Source organism: Anabrus simplex, chromosome 1, assembly GCF_040414725.1.
Source record: "Anabrus simplex isolate iqAnaSimp1 chromosome 1, ASM4041472v1, whole genome shotgun sequence".
In the NCBI taxonomy this organism is placed as follows: Eukaryota; Metazoa; Arthropoda; class Insecta; order Orthoptera; family Tettigoniidae; genus Anabrus; species Anabrus simplex.
Genome location: NC_090265.1, coordinates 429198425 through 429220621, shown reverse-complemented (window position 1 = coordinate 429220621; position 22197 = coordinate 429198425). Strand labels below are relative to the sequence as shown.

The 22197-nt window shown below is 37.7% G+C and overlaps 1 protein-coding gene across 1 annotated transcript in view; it reads left to right on the top strand.

The window, feature by feature from the left end:
- Gmer (GDP-L-fucose synthase-like protein) overlaps positions 1 to 21883 on the top strand; it is a 70798-nt gene extending 48915 nt beyond the window's left edge. Inside the window, exon 7 of the mRNA XM_067144035.2 lies at positions 21588 to 21883. Coding sequence (XP_067000136.2) covers positions 21588 to 21823 — 236 coding nt within the window. The 3' untranslated portion in view covers positions 21824 to 21883. The remainder of the gene's footprint in view (positions 1 to 21587) is intronic.
- The last annotated feature ends 314 nt before the right edge of the window (positions 21884 to 22197 follow it).

Below are 22197 nucleotides of genomic sequence, written 5' to 3'. Positions count from 1 at the left end.
GTAACGGTTATGACAGGCATCTTGCTGAGTTACGTCAGCTAATTAGTGAGTACGCACCGAGTATAGTCTGTATTCAGGAGGCCAACTTCAGACCTGGTCATCATACAGTCTTGAGAAATTTCAGACTATAGTCAACAGAACGATATTATGCCCACCGGGCGTCTGGTGGCGTGGGCATTTTTGTCCGTTCTGATACTTATAGCGAAGAGGTTCCTCTACGGACCCCACTGGAAGCAATTGCGGTGCGGGTACCTCTGCCTGTCATAGCAACAGTGTGTAACGTTTATTTTCCACCAGACCAGCCTCTTAACATAAATGATGTCACTGTTCTTATAGATCAGCTTCCACCTCCCTTCATCTTGTTGGGAGATTTTAACTCCCATCACCCCATATGGGGCTCGGAGACGCCTTGCCCCAGGGGACGTAAGTCTATGCAGCTGAACGTTGGTTCCGCTGTTTTGGTGGAATGCATACGATGATCTCTGTGACAGTGACCATTTTCCCATCATCCTTACTTTGTTGAAACATAAATCCGTCGAGGCTCCCCCTCGATGGATTCTTAAACATGCCGATTGGCCAAAGTACACATCACTAGCTGTCTTTAACGATGATATCATTCGGACCACCAGCGAAGAAATAACTTACATCACCCAAGTTATTCTTGCTGCTGCTGAGGAGTACATTCCATCCTTCTCGGGTCCTCCTCGTTGAAAACTCGTTCCTTGGTGGAACGAAGCAATAGCAGCAGCTATTAAAGAACGCCGTCGAGCCATAAACGTTATTGTAGACAGCCTACTGTGGCCAGCTTGGTAACACTTAAACAACTCCGCGCTAAGGCGTGAGTCCTTATTCACCAAAGTAAGTAAGCTTCGTGAGAGAGATATGTGTCGTCTGTGACGCCACAAACTCCATCATCTCAAGTGTGGACTAAACTTCGATGTATTTCAGTATCCATGGATCATCTTCTCCACCGGGAATTTCCATTGCAGGCAACATCGTCACTGAACCACTCTCGATTGCTAACCGTCTCGCTAGCCATTTCGCGGATGTGTCTGGTTCCTGGAATTACCATCATGATTTCCTCGCTCTGAAGCGGGAGGCAGAATGTCATCACCTCAGTTTTGCCACTCATGCTTCAGAGGACTATAACGTGCCCTTTTTGGAGTGGGAACTCTGCAGCGCATTAGCGCTTTGCAAGGACACTTCTCCTGGACCAGACAACATCCATAACCAGATGTTGAAACACCTTAGTGAGGACAGTCTTCTATATCTCCTTCGTGTGTTCAACCGAATTTGGATGGAGGGTGATTTTCAGTATCAGTGGCGAGAGGGCATCGTCATTCCTGTCCTCAAGCCTGACAAAATTCCTAAGTATGCAGGAAGTTACAGACCTATTTGTCTTACAAGCTGCCTGTGCAAGCTATTTGAGATGATGGTAAATCGCCGACTTGGGTGGTGTATGGAGAAACAAGGATTCTCGTCCGAGTACCAGTGTGGTTTTCGAGCCGCTCGATTCACCACTGACCACTTGGTACTCTTGGAGAGCTCTATTCTCCGCAAACAGCATTTGGTAGCTGTTTTCTTCGACTTAGAGAAGGCCTACGACACCACATGGCGATATGGTATCCTTTCAGTCCTGCATCAGTGGAGATTCTGAGGTAACTTGCCGGTATTTATTACGAATTTTTTGTTCCTCTGTCTATTCCGTGTCCGAGTAGGGAGGACATATTCGCAAGACCATGTTCAAGAAAATCGAGTCCCACAGCTGAGAGCGATAAAAGGAAGAGCGAAGGTATGAAGGTCTTCCCTTCGGGTTTCGCTGAGGGAGGCCGTGGTATTACGTCGTCTTCGAATCGGCCATGGTATCCTGACTTACTCGCATCTTTTGAAAGGAGAACCCCCTCCGGTGTGTACCTGCGGCGACCATCTTACCGTGGTACACATCCTTATGGAGTGTATGGACCTGGTCGATCTTTGCCGTAATCTTAACCTCCCGAGTACGATTTCCCTTATCTTGCAAGATGACGAGCCATCAGCAGACCTCGTCATCCGCTTTATGAGGGATAGTGCTCTGTTTTATCATATCTAATGATGTCCTTTGTCCTAGTGTATTTGTGTCAATTGCGCTTTTATCCCATTGACTTCATTTTAGTTTATGTTGTGTATTTTAATGTGTTATTTTAACATCTAATGTATATTTATCTGCACTACCAGGCAATGCCTTATTCCTTTTTTCCCTGTATTTTCTCTTATTTTATTAGAACCTTCGATGTTAGGCCCCTTAATACAACAATCATCATCATCATCATCATCATCATCATCATCAACATCCCACACTTTGACAGCTGTGGAACTGGAAGTTGCTCGAAACTACTGGATTTGATAGGTCCAAGAAGAATGCTTCACCAGCGAATTGACAGCGCTTCGGAATAATGTTCCCCTTCTCTCATTATCTCCAATAGCACGCTACTACCCCTTTTTAAAGAATGATTTTATTCAACTTGGAGGAAGACTGCAATTCTCCGACTTGTCTGTGACAGAAAAACACCCAGTACTCCTAGACGGACTTCGTTTCATACAACTCTTGATTATGCAGATGCACATTAGACTTCACTATCTAGGAGTTCGGGTCACTAGCAGAACTTCACAGTGAATTCTGGATTCGGAAGATAGGAAAACTTAAAGGGTCCACCTTTTCAATACAAAAAATGTTATAGTTTATTTATAACATGTATTTGCACTTGGAACTAGTTTTGACGCTGTTTGGCGTCATCATCAGCCAAAATGTGGGAAATAGGCCAGCATGTAGGCATTTATATTACACAAGGCATTACATTAAACAATACACATCTTACAAGGAGATAAAAACAGGGATGAATATAGAAACAAATGAATCGTTGAGAAAGCAAAAGTTATACATATTAAAAATAACCTTAACCACACATCTTGCAGTGCGAAAGTAATCTTCTTGAATGATTCCTGAATATAAAACACACGCGCACACATTTCTGAAGAGCCAGCGGGCAGGACAAAGTAAAGTGAAACCTTAAGAGTTCTTCTGAGAAGACTTCATCATTTTTTCTATGTTCCGACAAACTAATGAAGTCTCCCTTGAGTTCCTGATAAACATACACAACAGGAAATTCTCCTTCACTCTCAACAATAACTATAAAGACCAACGGTAAATTTCATTTTAAATATTGTGCAGAGACGTGAAAGCATGAACTTGAACATGATATAACTCCTTCATTTAACCCAATTTTTTACACAAGGTGTTACATTAAATAATACACATCTTACGAGGAGATAAAAACAGGGACGAATGTAGAAATACATGCATCGTTGAGAAAGCAAAAGTTATACATATTAAAAATAAGCTTAACCACACAACTTGCAGTGCGAAAATATTTGCCTTGAATGATTCCTGAATACAAAACGCACGCGCACACACTTCTAAAGAGCCAGCAGGTAGGAAAAAGTAAGGTGAAACCTTAAGAGTTCTTCTGAGAAGAGTTCATCATTCTTTCTATCTTCCGACTAACTAATGAAGTCTCCCTTGAGTTCCTGATAAACATACACAACAGGAAATTAAACAATACACATCTTACAAGAAGATAAAAACAGGGAAAGTTATACATATGAAAATAACCTTAACCACACATCTTGTAGTGCGAAAATATTCGTCTTGAATGATTCCTGAATACAGAAATGTGTGCGCACACATTTCGCACTACAAGTTGTGTGGTTAAGCTTATTTTTAATATGTATAACTTTTGCTTTCTCAACGATGCATGTATTTCTACATTCGTCCCTGTTTTTATCTCCTCGTAAGATGTGTATTATTTAATGTAACACCTTGTGTAAAAAATTGGGTTAAATGAAGGAGTTATATCATGTTCAAGTTCATGCTTTCACGTCTATGCACAATATTTAAAATGAAATTTACCGTTGGTCTTTATAGCTATTGTTGAGAGTGAAGGAGAATTTCCTGTTGTGTATGTTTATCAGGAACTCAAGGGAGACTTCATTAGTTTGTCGGAACATAGAAAAAAACGATGAACTCTTCTCAGAAGAACTCTTAAGGTTTCACTTTACTTTGTCCTGCCCGCTGGCTCTTCAGAAATGTGTGCGCGTGTGTTTTATATTCAGGAATCATTCAAGAAGATTACTTTCGCACTGCAAGATGTGTGGTTAAGGTTATTTTTAATATGTATAACTTTTGCTTTCTCAACGATTCATTTGTTTCTATATTCATCCCTGTTTTTATCTCCTTGTAAGATGTGTATTGTTTAATGTAATGCCTTGTGTAATATAAATGCCTACATGCTGGCCTATTTCCCACATTTTGGCTGATGATGACGCCAAACAGCGTCGAAACTAGTTCCAAGTGCAAATACATGTTATAAATAAACTATAACATTTTTTGTATTGAAAAGGTGGACCCTTTAAGTTTTCCTATCTTCCATTCTCAGTTCAATACGGACAAAAATGAAATTCTTAGGTTTAAATTCTGGATTCTGCAAGCTCAGCAGAGAATCAAGAAAGTTATTCACACATGTCTTCCGTGCAAAATAGCTAACAACATTTAACTTCAGGAAGTAGAGGCTTCCTTGCCTCTGGATCACGTCCGACCTGTATGACGTTTCTCAGTTACGGGAATAGACTTCACCGGCCCACTCTACATCAATGTCTGCCACCAGGTTAAGAAATCGTATTATTCACTTGCTCTACTATGCACGCTGTACATCTTGAGATAGCAACAGATATGTCGACTGATAGATTTCTGATGGCTCTTCAATGGTTTGTCGGTCGCCGTGGGTTACCACACACAGTGTACTCAGATAACGCACAAACTTTCCACGCAGCTAACTGAGAATTGATGGAGCTCCTCATGACAATTGAAGATCCCAAGGTACGTCACTACTTTGCCCATCATGCTGTCACCTCGAAATTTATACCACCATGGGTGGCTTGGTGGGGAGGATGGTGGGAACGGATGATAGGTTCCACCAAACGGTGTCTCATAAAAGTGCTAGGCCACGCACGAGTAGAAGAAGAGTGTTTAAATACAGTCTTAGTGAACATCGAATCTGCCCTGAACTCGAGTCCCATCATGTGTGACGGGGACAACTGAGGAGCCTGAACACCATCCCATTTCCTCAACAGAGAAAAGACTACGACTCTTCCAACAGGACCGGAGCCGGAAACTAGGAAAGACCTAAATAAGGAATACCGAATGATGATGAAATTCACGGATGATCTCTGGTGGCGGTGGAAGGAGTACCTCCTCCAACTGCGGAACTACCACAAAGTTAGGTATCCTCCTAGTGAACATCTGAAACTCCGAGTAGGGGATATTGTTTTATTACAAGATGACGTACTGCTCAGGTCGATGTGGAGAAGAGCTCGCATCAAGGAACTTTTCCAAGGAAGCGACGTACGGGTAAGAACAGTCATCCTACGTCAGCCAGGTGGATCCAGTATTAGCCTACCGGTACAACTCGTCAGCCCTCTGGAGATTGACCGGGGTGGGGAGGATGTTGAGGATCTTGCCTAATATATCTTCTTTTATTCTGTGAACAAAGCATCTTTGTTTGTGTTCATTTGTTTATATATTGTCCCCGTAAATAAAGTAATGAATTGCTACTTAAAAGTGTGTTTCATTAACGTCGCTCTCCTAACAGTATCATTATTCACGACAAGCTAAAAGCACACCTTGCTCTTTGTATATTGATGTCACAGTCAAAGATGTCAACACAGCAAAGTTATTGGACTAAATGAACGGTTGTAGAGTTCCTTATATTTGGAGAAACAAAACCCTACAGAAGATTTGCAGCAATATCAAGATACCTACACTTTGCCACAGATTCACAAGAAACAGAAAGGGATAAATTGAGAAAATAAGACCAGTAATTGACCATCTCTTGAACAGATTTCAGAAAGTTTACACTCCTGGTGAAAAAGTAGTTTGAAAGCCTCATGGAGTTCTGAGGTAGATTAGGTTATGTCCAGTGCAATCCTTCAAAAAGGGCACGATTTGAACTAAAAATCTACAAAGTAGGTGAGCCTAAGATTGCATATTGTTGGAGCTTTATACAGGAAGAGAGAATCAGGATGTGGGTGGGGCAGGGGATGGAATCCAGCTGCTAACAAGTGAAAATGTAGTGCTTGAACTCTGCAAAGAATTACTTTGTGTTTGGAGAACAATGTACATGGACAATTGGTACAGTTCTCCTACATTACTCAGGCTATTGTTGGAGAGGGATACTAAATGTTGTTTGTGGAACAGTGCAACCAAACAAAGTTCATCCTACCTACCTTCAAGTCCACAAGTTTGAAGAAAAGCAAACTTGCATTCACCTCTTCCAGTGGTATCTTAGCTATAAAATGGAACGACAAGAAAGCTGTGCTCATGATGTCAACAGTACATGCTACACCCCACTTCGTAGAGGTTGAAAAGAAGTATGGCCAAGGTAAAAAGGAACTATAGCCAAACATTGTAGTGGACTGCAATTCAGGAAAGGTTGGCGTGGATTCGCATGACCAGCGCTTAGCATCTGACCCTCTAATGCGCAGGTATGCAAGAGGGTACTTCTGCTTGCTCGATGTGACATTGCTGAATTCTAGCTACATACATGACATGCTGAGCACAGGAAAAGGAGGCTGAGCTTCTCATCATTCCAAGTCAGCGTTGTAGAGCAAATTCTGGAAGATGTCACCCTTTCTGATTACGCCACTAGAGGACGTCTATCTGAAGGTAGTACACCAATGAGACTACAGGGAAGACACTGGGGTCATATTCCTGAAAAGATTGCTCCTACAGCAAGTAAATCAGCCCCATCAAGGAGATGTAAAGTCTGTTTTGAGCATGGAATCCGGAAGGAATCTTGCTTCGAGTGCAACAAATGCAAAGTTGCGCTCCACATGGATGGATGTTTCAAGGTGTATCATACCTTAAAACACTTTGGTTAATTGTAGAAGTAGTAATAATAATGTTATTGGCTTTATGACCCAATAACTATGGTTTTTGGAGTTGCCGAAGTGACGGAATTTAGGCCCGCAGGAGTTCTTTTACGTGCCAGTAAATCTACCATCAGAAGGCTGACGTATTTGAGCACATTCAAATATGACCAGACTGAGCCGGGATCAAACCTGCCAAGTTAGGGTCAGAAGGCCAGCGCCTCAACCGCCTGAGCCACTCAGCCCAGCGTTAATTATAGTAGTTAAGCTCTAACCCAGAATGTTGTTAGTTTGTTGGAGTATGCTTTTGTAACCATTTTAGCATCCATAACATAAAATGTAGAAAAAATAACTGCAGTCCAAGGTACAGTTTTCAAGGAAAATACCGTATTTACTCGGTATTAGACCCCGCCCCCTGGCTTCTCGAGGTGAAGAAAATGAAAAGAAATCTCACATACAAGACCCCCCAACATAATTTGTCAGAGAAGAACAATGATTCTGCATCGAAGCGAGTACAAGTCTTATTGCAGCTCTGATGACATTGCACAATTTTGTGAATAGTTTCATCCGTATGACCCACGCAATGAAAACACGTCGAAGTCACGTGGTACTGGTACGTCTGTGTTTCGTAGTTAAGAAATGTCTGCCTCCGTAGCGAGGCCTACTGCAGCTCTGATGACGTTGCACAAATTGGTGAATTGCTCCGTGTCTGACCTGCGCATTGCAAGCATGCTGTATGTGTGTGTTTTGTAGTTAATAATGTCTGCCAGCATAATGGTTGGTACAATTAGCTGCTGTTCTCGGGACCCTTAGTTCGATTCCTGTTACCGTACTGCCAGAGATTTACGAATGACAGGAAGGTTAATATGCATTAAAAATGGTACATGTAATTCCCCTCCACTGGGGGCGTGTCTAAAAAGAGCTGCATCACCTTGGGATGAGGAAACAAATTTAGTTGAGAAATATTCACGGTTGTTGCTATTAATATAGCAGGCAAGATCATTAACAAAGTGATCGTATAATATCTCTTAACTCGGGCCAATATAGGTATGGAAGAGAAGTAAGTTTAAAATGTGATAAAAACCATCCAATCATAACGATTGTTTTACTCGCCAATGTACCTAACAAATAATAATAATAATAATAATAATGATTTTATGTCCCCACTTTTAATGATATTTGGAAATGCCAAGCAAAACATACTAGGTTTTGTGTTAATAAAAAAATGGAGACAACGGACATACAAAATTAAACATCATAACACGCATTACCGCCACACCTAGATATCCATAAATGCGGCTAACTTTCCTCTTATTTATTTTTATTCTTTCCGTCGTGTAACTTTTGGAAATGCTTTCAGTCACTATGTATTACATTCGGAAGTACAGCTCGTAACATACACTGGCTATCAGCTGGTGGTTTGGCACGCTTTCTACAGCACAGCTTTATTCGGAAGGAATGGCTTCTGTTACACATACACCAACTGGAAATAACGGAGACCATCTCCAGAAACCATGTGGGAATAGATTCACACTGTTTGGACTCTGTAGTCGGGAACAAAAGACCTCTTAAAAGGTTCAAAAAGACTGTACCTCGAATGCTCTCGATTGCAGTGCATGGCTGACGAGATGGCAGTAATGATGGCATCACTTGGAATGACGACACGCCAGTAGCAGGGAAGTTGGCGGCGCAAGACGATAATTCAGATGAAAGCAGTGATCAGGGTTTACTCAGGTTTACTGTATGGTAGGCCTACAAATGACTGGCCATTAAGTTATTTTTTATCAATATTGCATGATATGATAATACGATACCCTTATCCCTTTTCTCTACTGGGTCGAGTATGAAGTGAGATGGATCTTCATAGCGAGTTTTTACAACCATATGCCCTTACTGATGTCAACCTCATCAGAGGAATAATGAGAGGAAATGAATGATGTGATACGAGTAACTAAAACTGACAGCAAAACTATATAGCCTTCCCCACTAAATTTCTACCAAACTGGGAATATTTGCTTTGTATGTAGGTCTAAAAGTTGTATTCACCATTTATTGTCTTTTTACATTTAGAAATACTGCCTTCCAACAAAAATGGCCAGTCTAATTCAAATACGTCATAAGTTTGTTAAAGTATAGTGTAGAATCTTTACAAGTACATTTTATAGCTCTTTATTGCCTATAAGTCATATGTTCACTGCACAAAATTTGAGGTTATCACATACTGGACCCCTCTTTACTTTTTATGGCTGTAAAAGTGGAGAAAAAACTGGGGTCTAATGTATGTATGTTGGGTATTCAGCCCAAAGGCTGGTTGGATCCTCAACAGGTTCACCATTAGCTGTCATAGATGGCCTGGGTGTCACTGAAGAGGCGTACTAGGGAAATGAGGAGTGAGGTAGTTTCCCGTTGCTTTCCTCGCTGAGCCAGAAGTTGCTCTTGCACATCAGTCTGCCAAGCCTGTCACGAAATTCGGATGCGTATTGTAGTGTACCTAGACACTTGTCAAGTTACCTTTTGATCAAAGCTAAATTTTATAATTATTTCGACTCATGGAAATTGATTTAGGAGTGTCTTATGCTGCGAGCTGATAGTTACGCTGTCCGCCACTGTAGCGCCGGCATTCAGTACCGTAGGCATGCTATGGAGACTGTACTGCCACCTAGGAGCAACCACGGAACTAGACTCACTTTTACTCCTTGTACGCACGACAATAGGCGACTGTGGTTGTTTTGGAAAGTGAAGACACGACGGAGCTGCTTCTGTGATTACTGTTGGATTTTGACCGGTTTTAAGAGAAGAAAGAAGAAAGGATGTGGGTTGTAATTGACCCTGGGTGATCACATCGCCAAGGGGCGATGCCCTTATCGCAGTTCTATTTCCTTTAATTTTTTTCTCTACGACCTTAGTACAATCTGTAAGTAAGCATCCACTTTTGTTACCAGGAAATCTAAGGATGTGAGAAGGGAATCAGATAAATCCAGGTTAAATTCGTCTGGCTTAATGAAGTACTTAAAAGGATAATATTCTACTGTCCAAATCATCTTCGTGCACGAGAAAAGTATTCTGCCGTTATCAATTATAGACGTAAACCTACATCTTTTAAATTGTAAATTAATTATCTATTATTTGGGGCTTTGTGTAACTGTTTGTAATGTTATTCAACGTGTTAATTCCTTATAATCTGAAAATCCCCATCAGGGAAGTGATTAAGAGTTGGAAATTGTTTCTTGTCACCATTCGGCTGTGTGTTTTTTTCCTTTCTGGGTGGGTAGCCATTTTGTGGGCCTTCGTCATGTGACCCCGTCGACATGACAGCAGTGTTTACATGTGTGTGGGCGTTGCCCCTGTTATTTTGACATTTGCCGTCTCTGTCCTTTGTTATGTGCAGACAGCTGACGGACGGTTCGAGTGAAATTGTTGAATTCCGCGCTTGGGATGAGATGTGATCCTGTAATGCGTCTCTATTACTCCGTATGATTTGCTGTTGTGAATTACTAATATTTAATTGCCGATAATTTTGGTCCTTGGCGACTAGTTCTAACTGTTCATCACTTAAATATTTGATCTGTTTTCTCCTTCCTAAAGTTTGTTTGTGTTGTATCTGTTTCACATGTTACTGCTCCGTTCTGCAGTTGAAGTGGTTTCGAAGAAACATTTTTCACTCTGAAATATACTATTGTGTGAAAACCTGGTTTGGAAAAAGTGATCAATTAAGTACCCCATTCTTAGATTCATTTCATTCGGTTTTTACCTATTCCTAGTTTACCCTCTCTGAAGATTTCTTGAAAGTACTGCTTTGTGACCTCAGATTATTTTTCCTTTAAATTGGTTTCCATGTTTTTTTAATTTTAAAGAACCTGAAGGTCGTATAGTTAATTTAATTCCTTTTAATTTTACTTCATTGAATTTGGGCTTTATCTTTAATTACAACTAGCTTATGTACCCGTGCTTCGCTACGGGATTCTCAGAAAGACTGACTTGGTGGTTTTCCTAACTGAATTTAACATAGGTCAATACAAAAACGTCAGTAGTAATGTAGCGATTGAAAGCAATGTTATCATATAAAATAGTCGATCAAATGAAAAGGTGCACACTTTCAACGAACAGTACTACGGTGCCGATCTAAGAGTCCAAATTTTCAGAGCTAGAATAACCAGGTCGCAGACTGCCATGAACACTCCTCTGTCATTATTCCCTTAACACGTTGGGTGCCTCGTGCCGCCATATGGCGTCACGGTGGTCTTCAAATCTGAGATGGCGTGACGCCATATGGCGGCACACCGTTCTTGAAATCAGAGTTGGCGTGACGCCATATGGCGGCACACTTGAGTTTCAGGTGATGCACCGTAGATAATCAGCTGTGACATCTATGCGCGTAAAATTGGTACTACGTGAAGGGCTAACTTCAGGGTCTATTCCAGCTATGTATTTTTACTCTATGCCACCATGTGGCGCCACAGTATTCTTCCGAAGCCACTGACTGGCCTGTGGTCATTGTCACAGGTGAAAGCGCATCAGGCATTGTGTATTCCTCGTTTACGTACGTATTATCACTCAGTTTATATAGTTGTGCAAAAATATAAGAAATGGAAGATATTGGTAATAATCTTACGAGGGAACACATACATGTGTTACACTCGGATTCAGTTGAAATTTGGTAGGAATATTCGTGGGAGGCAGTAGAATGCTAAGGTGAAAACTGCATGTACCCAGCGCAAGTTTAAACGCCAAAATTGAACAAATAAATAGTCATAAAATTAGAAGTGCCGCGGGAGTATCGGGGTGTGGCGGAGAGGTAGGGAGGAGCGAAGCAGCGGACGTGAACCAACCGGACTGCATCGAGCTGCGCTAGCAGCCAGGTAGCGTGTAGTTAGCGCGTTCCCCTTAACTTCCCGATCAGATGTGCAAAACGTAAATATGAAAATAGCACATGAAACAAGTGTACAAAGGACGATATTTGAACAACGATGCCAATAAGGTTTGAAGAATTACGAGTAACAAGAACTCGGGCGTGCCGAGACGCATATTTTCATTGTTTAGAGTTATCAGAAAACTGTTCACAACAATATGTAATGTAATATGAGTACTTGTTTTACATTTTACTAGGTTTTCATAAATATTGCGCTAATTTGAATTAGCAAATAAATATCCCATATTTGAAATTCGTATTGCACATTCCATGACAAATAATTCTGTGACACCATATGGCGTCACGCTATATTTTATCTTTCCTAAAAATTGATGTGACACCATATGGCGTCACACATGACCATGGTATGGTGCGATAAAATTTACTTAGTACATCATATAAATGCATCCCAAGATTATATAAACAGACTACAACGCGCACAATTGCTTTGGCACCAGCGGAATGCAATTCAAAAACATGCCTGGCACCAGTGGAATAGTGTGCTACAATCGGCTCGGCACTCAACGTGTTAAACATGCACACTATTCATTCCAATCAGTGCCTCAGAGTAGGGATTGAATAGCTCGAATACTATGATGAACCAGTGTGTTACATACCAGATATATCAGAAAATGTATGAACCAGAGGAATGGCATGCTAAAGAAGAAAGTTATCTTACTCCCCAGCTACTTCCCGCCAATATACAGGCAGGCTGTTACAGTCGGTACGACCAGGCGAGTTGGCTGTGTGGTTAGGGGAGCGCAGCTGTGAGCTTGCATCCGGGAGATAGTGGATTCGAACCCTACTGCCGGCAACCCTGAAGGTGGTATTCCGTGGTTTCCCATTTTCACACCAATCACACCAGGCTGTAATCTTAAAGCCAAGGCCACTTCCTTCACACCACTATTCAGTTCCTATCCCATCGTTGCCATAAAACCTACCTGTGTCGGTGCGACTTAAAGCAAATTTTAAAAAACTCGGTACGCTGCAGTAATACTATCTATCGGGGATGAGAGTAAACAGAAGACAAAAAGCAAATCACAACAAACAATGGACAATGTAATGTTATTGTTGTTAAAGTTTATGAGCTTTCTATATTGTAGGCCTTCACATTAGTTTTCTTTCGACTCTGTGATATTAGGGTGTCTTACAAAATTATTGATATCGTAGACTGTAGTTCCTTATTCTCAGACTTTACATACCTATTTTCAGTAAATTCTGTTTACCCATGTTCTCGTGACTCGGCGCTGATATGGACTTAGTAACAAAAATCCAAATTCATGAATATCTCTGATTATATGCGGTGGTAACAATTTATGAGACATAAGTGATCAGAAATTTAATAACTTCTTACATAACTACTACTAACTTACGTCATAACTAAAGTTATGTTAGTTATGTAGTATTTATCGATACGACCACTAATAACATAAGTAACTTATTTGAGAATTATATTTCAGGCCATCCCCTGAACTACCATTTCACTCAACGTGAATAAAATAATTTGTAGCCTAGATTGCAGTGGTTCATCACCCGACATTACATACCGATTTTCATTAAATTCTCTTCAGCCGTTTTCTATTGATGCGTGTAAATACAGACAGACAGACAGACAGACAGACAGACAGGAATTACAGAAAAGTTAAAAAATGCATTTCCGTGTTACTGTGGACATGACAGTTACAGAAATATCATTCATTTCAAATTCTGAGCAATGTACAGGCAAAACTCTTGTTTTATATATATATATATTACATTTCAGGCCTTCCCCTAAACGACCATTTCACTCAGTGCGAATAACATTATTGATAGCCTAGATTATAACGACCTATTCCCCGACTTTGCATACCAATTTTCGTGAAGATACGACCAATAATAAAATAAATATTTGAAAATTAAATTTTAGGCCTTCCCCTAAACTACCATTTTTCTCAGAGTGGATAGCCTATATTGTAGCGAATTATTTCCCATTTTTGTCTAGCAATTTTCATTAAGACACGACCACTAATAATATAAATATTTGAGAATTAAATTTCAGGCCTTCCCCTAAACTATCATTTCACTCAGTGTGATTAAATTAATTTATAGAGTAGATTGCAGCGGTTCATCACCCGACTTTACATTCCGATTTTCATTAAATTCTCTTCAGCCGTTTTCTCGTGATGCGTGTACATACATACATACATACATACATACATACATACATACATACATACAGACAGACAGACAGAAATTACGGAAAAGTAAAAAATGCATTTTCTTGTCACTGTGGACATGACCGATACAGAAATACCATTCTTTTCAAATTCTGAGCAATGTACAGGCAAAACACTTATTTTATATAGAGATTACATTTCAGGCATTCCCCTAAACTACCATTTCACTCAGTGCGAATAACATTATTGATAGCCTAGATTATTACATAAAATCAGCTTCATGGTCCGTATCGCACTTCAATAGATTCACAATTAAGTATTTAATTTATTTTCCACCTAGTCGATACAATGATTGCTTAAGGCAATTTTTAATGGTCAAAAGTGGTACATGTTTCGTATATTATCAACATCTTCAGCCACATAACACTGTTTAGATAAAAAATATATAACATTGACAAAGTAATGCTTTAGAGGAAGTGTCCTTAAAATTAACATAAGATTGACAAGATTAAAACAAACAAATAACTCAAGAGAAAATATATAAATTATTTCTACAATAGAAAGCAGTCGTCAAGGAAACACTTGTACAATATTCCATAGAGAAATTGTCCTAATAAATATTCTCTTCTTAATAATTCATGAAAAAAGATCAATTTATAAATTAAAAATTATACAATTTATAAGTAATTATCGAAACGAAGAAATCCTGATATCACAGTGCGGCTCTTATTATTAATGTAGATGAAAATATAACTAATTCCTAGTTGTCAAATCTTATTAAGCCTGCTTTCCTTTGGAACAGTAACTCCTGTCATTCTTTCACAGTTTTGCGCCGGGTGTAATATTGATGATGCAATCTTCCTTGCTCTTGCACCTGAGGAGGTGGAGGAGCGGGGGATATAGGTGTGTCAAGAACTTCCTTGCTGTCACCTATAGCTTCAACTGAGGAGGAACAAGTTGTAGGGCTATCTGTAGGTGGAGAAATTCCAATTCTTTTTTCGTGATCCTTCTCAAGCATTTTCAAATATACTAGAATTTGATAATATAATGGATTCTTATATTCTACAGCCTCATTAAGGTTATCATTTTTCTTTACAAGTTGGTCTAGATGAATGTACAGGTCTTCATATGTGTTCATTAAGCTGCCCTTTTTCAACTTTTTTATGATGGTCAGGTCTTGTTCTATGTTGGTAAATTTATGACCTGTGGCAGTCATGTGTGATCCCATTGCTGAGAATCTTCTATGTTTTTCAGCATTCACATGTTCCAAATATCTAACTTTAAAATTGCGGCCAGATTGTCCTATGTATGTATTCTTACATTCAAAGCATGTGAGTTTATATATTCCGGAATCAAAAAATTTATCTTTTTCCGAGAGATTTATTGTATCATGGTTGAAAATACTATGTTTCATGTTGTTATTGGTGGAAAATGCAATTTTGAAATTTTTTCTCTTAAATAAATTTGTTATTACATGAATGTTTGGATTATTATATGTGAACTTGATATATTTTTCAGTTTTACTAGGTTCGACTGCTAATTTAGATTGTTGCTTCTCCGAAAATTTATTAATTATTTTATCAATCATGTTATTGTTGAAACCATTCAAGAGGGCTTGTTGTCGGATAAACAACAGTTCTTTATTCCTTTCAGATTTGGATAAAGGAATACTAAACGCTCTGTTGACGTAACTATAATATGCTGATCTTTTCTGTGCCTCAGGGTGTAACGAGTTGTTCTTGATAGTGGTCAGTGTGAAAGTGGATTTTCTGTGTATTTTGAAAGAAAATCCTTTTTCTTCTCTTGTTGTGACTATGTCCAGAAAATTCAGTGATTTTTCAACTTCTTCTTCTAAAGTGAATTTTATATTGGAATCCAAATTATTCAATATATTTAAAACTTTATTGCTATCGGTGAGTCTGTTATCTATTATAGCGTAAACATCGTCCACATAACGTGTCCAAAAATCCAAACCCTCTATTTGATTAATAATTTTCGTGTGTTCCAAATAGTCTAAGTATATATTAGCCAATATTCCTGATGCTGGGGCTCCCATTGAGAGTCCTTTTTGTCGGTAAATTTTATTATTAAACGTAAAATAATTTTGATTTAACACGAATTTTAAAACATTAATAAAATCTTCAATTTCTGGTATGCTTACTAATTTGTTCTTCGTTAAATTCTTCTTAATGATTCTGATAGTGTCTTCTATTGGAATGTTTGTATACATGTTGGTTATGTCAAACGAACATGTCGTGTGAGATGATCCAAGTTTAAAATCTTTAACTTGATTGCAAAAATCCACTGAGTTTTTGATAGGTGTTTTACAATGAAATACGTATTTACTTGATAAGAAATTATGTATAAATCTAGAAGTTTTATAAATGGGGCTATTTTTGAAATTTATGATAGGTCTAATCGGTTCTCCCTGTTTATGTAATTTCGGTAGTGCTCTCGCAGTCGGGAGTCTAGGGTTCATATTTATTAATGTTTGCACATCATGTTCATTAAACAAGAAAGACGTGCTTTTTAATAGTTTTTTAAAATCCCTCTGAATACGTGATGTCGGGTCTTTATCAACTGTACTAAACGAATTGTTATTAAAAAATGTTTCTGTTTTTTCAATATAAACATTTCTATCTAGGGCCACAACTGTTCCTCCTTTATCTGCTTTTGTGATAATTAAGTTATTTAGTTTGATTTTTTGTTTCAAGTTATTAACCGCCTTGTTGGTGCCTCGAAGTGATTGTAAACCTTTTACTAAAATAGGAATTTTCTTCTTAGCTTCATACCTTATGTCATTCTGTAAGTCTACAGGTAGATTCTGTATTGCTGTTTCTGTTTCAGCTAATGTGGTGATTAAATCATAACATTTATTTGAACTTGGCCAATTGAAATTAGGGCCTTGACTTAAAATAGAGGTTTCTTCTTCATTAAATACTATCTCAGTTTTCTAAAAAGTGCCCAAAGAAAAACTATATATTCTAATCATCATAAGTTTACTCAAATGAAGGTCAATAAAATATGGTTAAAAAGAGAAATTCAATTTATGTATAAAAGAAAGAAACTTCTTAATGAGAAAATGTACTTCGCGCACCTCTCAGCACCACTGAACTTGCTTCCTCTTGAATGGGATTCTTTCCAGAAACATATCAATGAAAAAATGGAGAACACACTTAAAATGAAACAAGAAATTTTGGATAATAAATTATTTAAGTTGAAAAATTTAGCATCTAATAGAGAAGAAAGAAGGTTAGTTCCTAATGTTACGTTTGATGATAGTGTTTATCCACCTCCAATTAAAAACTTGTCTGAGATAGAATTTAATGAAGAAGAAACCTCTATTTTAAGTCAAGGCCCTAATTTCAATTGGCCAAGTTCAAATAAAAGTTATGATTTAATCACCACATTAGCTGAAACAGAAACAGCAATACAGAATCTACCTGTAGACTTACAGAATGACATAAGGTATGAAGCTAAGAAGAAAATTCCTATTTTAGTAAAAGGTTTACAATCACTTCGAGGCACCAACAAGGCGGTTAATAACTTGAAACAAAAAATCAAACTAAATAACTTAATTATCACAAAAGCAGATAAAGGAGGAACAGTTGTGGCCCTAGATAGAAATGTTTATATTGAAAAAACAGAAACATTTTTTAATAACAATTCGTTTAGTACAGTTGATAAAGACCCGACATCACGTATTCAGAGGGATCTTAAAAAACTATTAAAAAGCACGTCTTTCTTGTTTAATGAACATGATGTGCAAACATTAATAAATATGAACCCTAGACTCCCGACTGCGAGAGCACTACCGAAATTACATAAACAGGGAGAACCGATTAGACCTATCATAAATTTCAAAAATAGCCCCATTTATAAAACTTCTAGATTTATACATAATTTCTTATCAAGTAAATACGTATTTCATTGTAAAACACCTATCAAAAACTCAGTGGATTTTTGGAATCAAGTTAAAGATTTTAAACTTGGATCATCTCACACGACATGTTCGTTTGACATAACCAACATGTATACAAACATTCCAATAGAAGACACTATCAGAATCATTAAGAAGAATTTAACGAAGAACAAATTAGTAAGCATACCAGAAATTGAAGATTTTATTAATGTTTTAAAATTCGTGTTAAATCAAAATTATTTTACGTTTAATAATAAAATTTACCGACAAAAAGGACTCTCAATGGGAGCCCCAGCATCAGGAATATTGGCTAATATATACTTAGACTATTTGGAACACACGAAAATTATTAATCAAATAGAGGGTTTGGATTTTTGGACACGTTATGTGGACGATGTTTACGCTATAATAGATAACAGACTCACCGATAGCAATAAAGTTTTAAATATATTGAATAATTTGGATTCCAATATAAAATTCACTTTAGAAGAAGAAGTTGAAAAATCACTGAATTTTCTGGACATAGTCACAACAAGAGAAGAAAAAGGATTTTCTTTCAAAATACACAGAAAATCCACTTTCACACTGACCACTATCAAGAACAACTCGTTACACCCTGAGGCACAGAAAAGATCAGCATATTATAGTTACGTCAACAGAGCGTTTAGTATTCCTTTATCCAAATCTGAAAGGAATAAAGAACTGTTGTTTATCCGACAACAAGCCCTCTTGAATGGTTTCAACAATAACATGATTGATAAAATAATTAATAAATTTTCGGAGAAGCAACAATCTAAATTAGCAGTCGAACCTAGTAAAACTGAAAAATATATCAAGTTCACATATAATAATCCAAACATTCATGTAATAACAAATTTATTTAAGAGAAAAAATTTCAAAATTGCATTTTCCACCAATAACAACATGAAACATAGTATTTTCAACCATGATACAATAAATCTCTCGGAAAAAGATAAATTTTTTGATTCCGGAATATATAAACTCACATGCTTTGAATGTAAGAATACATACATAGGACAATCTGGCCGCAATTTTAAAGTTAGATATTTGGAACATGTGAATGCTGAAAAACATAGAAGATTCTCAGCAATGGGATCACACATGACTGCCACAGGTCATAAATTTACCAACATAGAACAAGACCTGACCATCATAAAAAAGTTAAAAAAGGGCAGCTTAATGAACACATATGAAGACCTGTACATTCATCTAGACCAACTTGTAAAGAAAAATGATAACCTTAATGAGGCTGTAGAATATAAGAATCCATTATATTATCAAATTCTAGTATATTTGAAAATGCTTGAGAAGGATCACGAAAAAAGAATTGGAATTTCTCCACCTACAGATAGCCCTACAACTTGTTCCTCCTCAGTTGAAGCTATAGGTGACAGCAAGGAAGTTCTTGACACACCTATATCCCCCGCTCCTCCACCTCCTCAGGTGCAAGAGCAAGGAAGATTGCATCATCAATATTACACCCGGCGCAAAACTGTGAAAGAATGACAGGAGTTACTGTTCCAAAGGAAAGCAGGCTTAATAAGATTTGACAACTAGGAATTAGTTATATTTTCATCTACATTAATAATAAGAGCCGCACTGTGATATCAGGATTTCTTCGTTTCGATAATTACTTATAAATTGTATAATTTTTAATTTATAAATTGATCTTTTTTCATGAATTATTAAGAAGAGAATATTTATTAGGACAATTTCTCTATGGAATATTGTACAAGTGTTTCCTTGATGACTGCTTTCTATTGTAGAAATAATTTATATATTTTCTCTTGAGTTATTTGTTTGTTTTAATCTTGTCAATCTTATGTTAATTTTAAGGACACTTCCTCTAAAGCATTACTTTGTCAATGTTATATATTTTTCATCTAAACAGTGTTATGTGGCTGAAGATGTTGATAATATACGAAACATGTACCACTTTTGACCATTAAAAATTGCCTTAAGCAATCATTGTATCGACTAGGTGGAAAATAAATTAAATACTTAATTGTGAAGGCTAGATTATAGCAACCTATTCCCCGACTTTGCATACCAATTGCATACTAATAAAATAAATATTTGACAATTAAATTTTAGGCCTTCCTCTAAACTACCATTTTTCTCAGCGTGGATAGCCTATATTGTAGCGAATTATTTCCCATCTTTGTCTAGCGATTTTCATTAAGACACGACCGCTAATAACATAAGTATTTGAGAATTAAATTTCAGGCCTTCCCCTAAACTACCATTTCACTCAGCGTGATTAAAATAATTTATAGCCTAGATTGTAGCGGTTCATCGCCCGACTTTACATTCCGATTTTCATTAAATTCTCTTCAGCCGTTTTCTCGTGATGCGTGTACATACATACAGACAGACAGACAGACAGAAATTACGGAAAAGTAAAAAATGCATTTTCTTGTTACTGTGGACATGACCGATACAGAAATGCCATTCTTTTCAAATTCTGAGCAATGTACAGACAAAACTCTTATTTTATATATATAGATTTATTAATTTAATTTCTTTTAATTTTTCCTCTCTGGATTTGAGCTTAATTTTTAATTACAATTTATTAATTTTATCCTTTTTATTGCCTGACTGAATTTGAAATTTGGTTACTACTATTTAACCTTCTCTCAATAAAGTTTGGTGTAATTTGAAAGTGAATTATGATTTTAGTCAGTAAGCATTATTTCTCATTCTATCTACTTGACCTCTGTTTAGCCTAGCTGTTTCCACGCCTTGCCACGATCTTCTTTTGGGAAAATTAGTACTGATTTATTTAATTTGTTTCCCTGATCGTGCAACTACTGTTGTGAAATACCTACCTTGTAAGTTCGCGACAAGCCCACTGAAATGCATACACTAACTGATCCTATGAGCAATATTTTCACACCATTCATAGCAGGGACTGGCTGCATAAGAAATGGCATTACTAGTGTCACTCATACCTCAGCCACTTTCATATTGTCAAAGCCAAGTATAAGACTGAGACAGGTCAATGAAAGTAACAATTTTATTCTAGCCCATACCAGAAGACATAGTGCACTGTAAACACTACATCTTGCCAGCAAAGGCCCTTGGGTCTAATACGCGAGTAAATACGGTAATTGCATGGCAATGAGTTAATGTTTGTTGTACTGGAAGCAGTTGAGTTTTACCATGCGAGTTGGCTGTGCAGTTAGTCACATAGTTTTGAGCTTGCATTTGGGAGATAGTAGTTTCCAATCCCACCATCAGCAGCCCTGAAGATGGTTTTCTGTTGTTTCCCCATTTTCACACCAGGCAAATGCTGAGGTTGTACCTTCATTAAGGCCACAGCAACTACCTTCCCTTTCCTGGCCCTTTTCCATCCTTGCAATTCAGTTTTAACTCTTTTTGCAGGCTAATGGATATTTGTATATCTGTTATACATATACTCTCAACTGGCTTTCAAACTGAAATTTTAGTCCGATCTAAGTTCTCTTTCTAGGCTTAACTGTCCTTAGCTTAAATAAATTGAAATTTCTCAGCTAATATTTTAATCATTTTAATTATGGGCTTATTTTTAATTGCTAGCACATTCAAAATTTTGGACCATCTTTTTAGCAAATTATGAAGTTTTAATATTTTATTTCAGTTGATGAGGCAGATGAAGTGTCCATCAGCACAGCAGCAGAATGTGTAGCTAAAGCATTTGATTTCCGTGGTAGACTTACGTATGATACATCCAAAGCAGATGGTCAGTTCAAGAAGACAGCTAGCAATGCCAAGCTTCGTCATCATCTACCAGATTTCAAATTCACACCATTCAAACAAGCCATTGCTGAGACTGTGAATTGGTTCAAACTTAATCGTAGTTCAGCTAGACTTTGATGGATTAATAATTGTACATGTATTTGTTAATCAATAAACCTGTTTGAATAACTGCTCGTATTTGTTTTGTTTTTCATGCATGGATTCAGAGATGTGGATTTCAAACGCTGCAGAGGATCATGTAGCTGTAAGCTTGTAATAAGGAGATAGTAGGCTCAAACCCTGTTGTGTTCAAACCCTGCTGTCTGCAGCCCTGGAGATGGTTTTCCTTGGTTTCCCATTTTCACAGCAGGCAAATTCTAAGGCTGAATCTTAATTAAGGCCACGGCCACTTCCTTTCCACTCCTAGCCTTTTCCTATCCTATCATCACCATAAGATCTATCAGTGTTGGTGTGATGTAAAGCCAATTGTAATAATAAAAGCCCTGTTGTCA